This window comes from Penaeus japonicus, unplaced genomic scaffold (assembly GCF_977035675.1).
Source record: "Penaeus japonicus unplaced genomic scaffold, GWHDUDI00000001_assembly GWHDUDI00000026, whole genome shotgun sequence".
Lineage (NCBI taxonomy): Eukaryota > Metazoa > Arthropoda > Malacostraca > Decapoda > Penaeidae > Penaeus > Penaeus japonicus.
The window spans coordinates 12,977,335-12,982,334 of NW_028234428.1; the positions used below are offsets into that span (position 1 = coordinate 12,977,335).

The 5,000-nt window shown below is 49.4% G+C and overlaps 1 protein-coding gene across 8 annotated transcripts in view; it reads right to left on the bottom strand.

The window, feature by feature from the left end:
* The window catches only part of SppL (signal peptide peptidase-like protein), a 79,098-nt gene that overhangs the window by 16,649 nt on the left and 57,449 nt on the right, over window positions 1-5,000 (bottom strand). For all 8 annotated transcript variants that reach the window (XM_043024672.2, XM_043024670.2, XM_043024671.2 and 5 more), the window contains one exon: window positions 4,959-5,000. This exon is cut by the window's right edge and continues 36 nt beyond it. In XM_043024672.2, the coding sequence (XP_042880606.2) occupies window positions 4,959-5,000 (42 nt within the window). The remainder of the gene's footprint in view (window positions 1-4,958) is intronic.

Below are 5,000 nucleotides of genomic sequence, written 5' to 3' on the forward strand. Positions count from 1 at the left end.
ACTGCCCACCTGCTCTTCCATCTTCCTCATCTCAAGGTATGTGACCTAGATCAACGCACAGTCCGAGGGCTTGGAGGAGGGGAGGGGGTGAGGGAGGACGAGGTCAACCAGTGACCCCCCACCCTACCCTACCCCTCCCCCCCTATCCCCCAACACCCACCACCTCCCTCCCTCGCCGAGAAGACCTTTCCTTGCCTAAGGTCGAACTTCCCTTTAGAGTGAAACGAAGCTTTGGCGCGAAGACGGAGCCTATGCAATGCAGAGTTGCAACGACGCGTCGTAGCGACAACTGCCAATAGTAGAAGTAGTAGAAGTAGTAGAAGTAGTAGTAGTGGTAGTAGTGGTAGTAGAGTAGTAGGAGTAGGAGTAGGAGTAGTAGTAGTGGTAGTAGTAGTAGTGGTAGTAGAGTAGTAGGAGTAGGAGTAGTAGTAGTAGTAGTAGTGGTAGTAGTAGTAGTAGTGGTAGTAGTAGTAGTAGAGTAGTAGTAGTAGTAGTAGTAGTAGTAGTAGTAGGAGTAGTATTAGTAGATTAGTATTAGTAGTAGTAGTAGTAGTAGTAGTAGTAGAGTAGTAGTAGTAGTAGTGGTAGTAGTAGTAGTAGAGTAGTAGTAGTAGTAGTAGTAGTAGTAGGAGTAGTATTAGTAGATTAGTATTAGTAGTAGTAGTAGTAGTAGTAGTAGTAGAGTAGTAGTAGTAGTAGTAGTAGTAGTAGTAGGAGTAGTATTAGTAGATTAGTAGTAGTAGTAGTAGTAGTAGTAGTAGTAGTAGTAGTAGTAGTAGTAGTAGTAGTAGTAGTAGTAGTAGTAGTAGTAGTAGTAGTAGTAGTAGTAGAAGTAGCAGCAGCACCAGTACTACTACTATTTATACTACTACTACTTCTGATGGTGCTTTAGTCATTACTATAACTGCTACTATTACTAATAGGAAAGGAAAGAAAACGAAAGAAAGAAAAAAACGAAAGAAACACGAAAGAAGTACGAAAGAAAGAAAACCGAAAGAAATAAAGAAAAGCGAAAGACGATAAAAGAAGAAACACGAAAGAAGAAAAATGAAAGAATGAAGAAAGAAGATAAAGAAAAGGGGTACTACGCATTCAGACAAGATAAAAGGAAAGCAAACACACAAAAAAACACAAATCTAACCTCCACGACCATCCCTTTCCCCCCTCCTATACTTCTATACCCTCCCCCCTCCCCTTCCCCTCCCCCATCCATTCCGTTTCCCTCCCCCATCTCTTCCCCTTCCCCTCCCCCTTCCCTTCTCCTCCCCCTTCCCTTCTCTTCCCCTCCCCCTTCCCCTCCTCCCCCCCTTCAAAAAATTCTCTTCCTGTCTGCCTGCGCAATCACCCCAGACATGCACCGATTCTGCATCCGCCTATGTCAACACCTTCGCTATTTCAATCTATTCATTCATTTGTTTATCTTTTTTTCTCGATTTTATTCCCAGCCTTATCCGCACAAAGTAGGAAATGGTAGAGGAAGAGGGGGAAGGGAGGGACGAAAGAGAGAGAGAGAGAGAGAGATGGGGAGGAAGGGAGGAAGGGAGGGAGGGAGGGAGGGGGAGAGGGAGGGAGGGAGGGAGGGAGGGAGGGAGGGACGAAAGAGAGAGGGAGAGGGAGAGGGAGAGAGGGAGAGAGAGAGAGAGATGGAAAGGGAAGGGAAGGGAAGGGAAAGAAAAGAAGGGAGAGTGCAGACAGACAGAGATAGAGAGATAAAGAAGGAGAGAAGAGAGAGAAAAAAACAAACGGACAGAAGAGACAAATACCATGAGAAGACAACCGAGGAAACAAAAGCAGAGAACAAACACAGACAAAAAACGGAGACATAAAAGACAAGACAAGTAAACACGACAAAAGCAAAAAACAAGGACACACCCCTCCAATTTCTGTAACACTTCCTTCTATCACAAGTGACCTTACACGGGAGCGAGTTGACCTCACCCGGAGCGAGGTCAGCAAGGACGCGCGGCCAAATAAAGATCAACAGGCAATGCAAACGGTCGTCTGGAAGAGTAGGCCTATGTGCGTGCGTGCGTGCGTGCGTGCGTGCGTGCGTATATGAAGGGTAGAGAGGGAGGGGGCTGGGAAGGGGAAGAGGGGGGGGGAGGGGGAAGGGAGGGAACATGAGAAGGAGGGAAGAAGGGAAAGAGAAGAGATGGGGAGAAAGAGAATAACGTAAGGATGGGGAGGAAGGGGGAAGATAGGGAACATGAGAAAGAGGGGGAAAGGGAAGGAGAGGAGATGGGGAGGAGAATAACGTAAGGATGGGGAGAAAGGGGGGGGTATGTTGTTTACCCTTTCCCACAGACGCATTGCATTGTTTGTTGCACGGACCCCGACCTTGGCACCGGACACGGCACACGCCTTGCACAAGACAGACCGCGGCCAAGAAGGGGGGCATAACGGGAGGAGGAGGAGGAGGAGGAGGAGGAGGAGGAGGAGGAGGAGGAGGAGGAGGAGGAGGAGGAGGAGGAGGAGGAGGAGGAGGCGGAGGGGAGGGAGGAGGAGGGGGAGAGAGGTGGGAGGAGGAGGGGGAGAGGGGAGGGAGGAGGAGGGGGAGGGGAGGGAGGAGGAGGGGGAGGGGAGGGAGGAGGAGGGGAGAGGGGAGAGGGGAGAGGGGAGGGAGGAGGAGGAGGAGGGTGGAGGGAGGGAGGGAGGAGGAGGTAGAAGAGGAGGAGATCCAGAAGAAGAAAAGAAGAAGAGGAGGAGGCGGAGTAGACGAAGGAAGCGAATAAGGAGGAGAATGAAAATGAAAATGAAAATGAAATGGAGAAGGAGGAGGACGACGACGAAGAGAACCAGAAGAAAATGAAGAAAAAAAAAGAATAAGAATAAGAAGCAAAAGAAAAAAAGAAAAATAAGAACAAGAAGATGAAGAAGACGAACAGGAAGAAGAAGAAGAAGAAAGAGATGTTAAAGATGATGAAGGAGGAGGAGAAGAATGGTAAGAAGGAAAAGGGTGGTGGGGGAAGCCCCAGATGATATGACATCGCATACAAGTAACTAACTTCTCCATTTCTTTACTTTTTTACAGTTGTATTGCATGCCCGGAACAACACCCATTGCAACAAAAATCATGCACGCACACACACACACACACAGAGAGAGAGAGAGAGAGAGAGAGAGAGCGGGATTTTTACGCGCGGAGAGAGAGCCTTTGAGTCTGAGAGATGGTAGAGCTCGTAGAGGGAGTATTTAAGAGACGAGAGAGTGGAGAGATGTGCCAGAGAGAAGAGAGAAGAGGAGAGAGGAGAGAGAGAGAAACGAGAGATTTGAGACGGAGATGAAGAGAGAGAGAGAGAGAGGAGAGAGAGGAGAGAGAGAGAGAGAGCGTATGATGAGAGAGAGAGAGAGAGAGAGAGAGAGAGAGAGAGAGAGTTAGGGGGGGGGGAGGGAAGGGGGAAAGGGGTGTACCGAGGAAAGGGGGGGGAAAGAGAGAAGAAGAGAGATGTAGATGAGAGGAGAGTAGAGGGAGAGAGACGAGGAAGGTTGATGAAGAGATCGAGAGAGTGAGGAGAGAGAGACTAGAGAGAGAGACGAGAGAGAGAGGAATGGAGAGAGAGGAGAGAGAGAGAGAAAGCGATGGAGAATGATAAAGGGGGGAGCAGGAAGAGAGGAAAGAGAGAGAGAGGAAAGGAGGAGAGAGAGAGAGAGAGAGGAGATCGAGAGAGAGAGAGGAGAGAGAGGAAGAGAGAGAGAGAGACGAGAGAGATGGAACGGAGAGAGAGATGAGAGAGAAGATATGACGCATGAGAGAGAGAGATGGAGACCGAGAGAGAAAAGAGAAGAGAAAGAGAAAAGAAGAGTTAAAGAGGAGAGAAATGGAGAGAGAGAGAGAGAGGGTTGGGGAAAGAGAGAGAAAGAGAAGATCAATGGGGCCTAGCTGAGTTGATTGACTCCCGTTCATATAGGAAGTGACATTTTACCAGACAGAAAGAAGGAAAGAGAGAGAGAATAGAGGAGCGGAAGAAAGAATGAGAGATAAAGAGAGAGAGATAATGAGAGAGAAGAGAGGGGAAAGAGAGAAGAGAAAGAAAGAAAGAAAAGAGAGAGTGAGAGAGAGAGGGAGAGAGTGGAGAGATGATTGAGAGAAGGACGTGGAATGGATGCCGAGGAGCGAGAGAAGAGTGATGAGACGTGGAGAGAGAGAGAATGAGGCACATAATCAAACAACCCCACATGTACTACGTGCGGAAGGTTCACACACGCGGTAAACTCTCTCTTTTGAACCCTTTTCTCCTCGGTGTCTTTTGTGAAGCCCCCTGCCGCGGTTTCACTTTCCCAATTTCTCTTTCTCTCTCGCTCTGTGTCTGTTTGTGTGTGTGTGTGTCTGTGTGTGTGTGTGTGTGTGTGTGTGTGTGTGTGTGTGTGTGTGTGTGTGTGTGTGTGTGTGTGTGTGTGTGTGTGTGTGTGTGTGTGTGTGTGTGTGTGTGTGTGTGCGTGTGTGTGTGTGTCTGCCTGCCAGTCTTTGTCTCTCATCTCTCTCTATCTTCTCACTCTTTCATCTCATTCTCTCATCATCCTCTCTCATCCTCCTCCTCTTCTCTCATCACACTCTCTTCCTCCATCCTTCCCTCCGTCGTCCCAGACCCAGACCCAGACCCGTACCCGCATCCGCATCACAACCCCCCCCCCCCCAAATCAATTTCCCCCACGCCCCCCCCAACTCCCCCCCCCCCCCACACACACACACACATACACACGCGTCAGCTCCCCTCCACGCTATCCCGCTAACGACACCACGCGCCAGGACTTCAGCGAGCGCTCACTCGCTCATTCAGTCACTCACTCACTCACTCGTTCGCTCACCTACCTGAAGCTCCAGTAGACGATGAGCTCCCGTAGACGCTCACTCGCTCACTCACTCACTCACTCACTCACTCACTCACTCACTCACTCACTCACTCACTCACACATCCACGCACTCCCTCACTCCCACACTCACTCACTCGCTCACTCACCTGAAGCTCCCGTAGACGATGAGCAGGATGGAGATGAGGAAG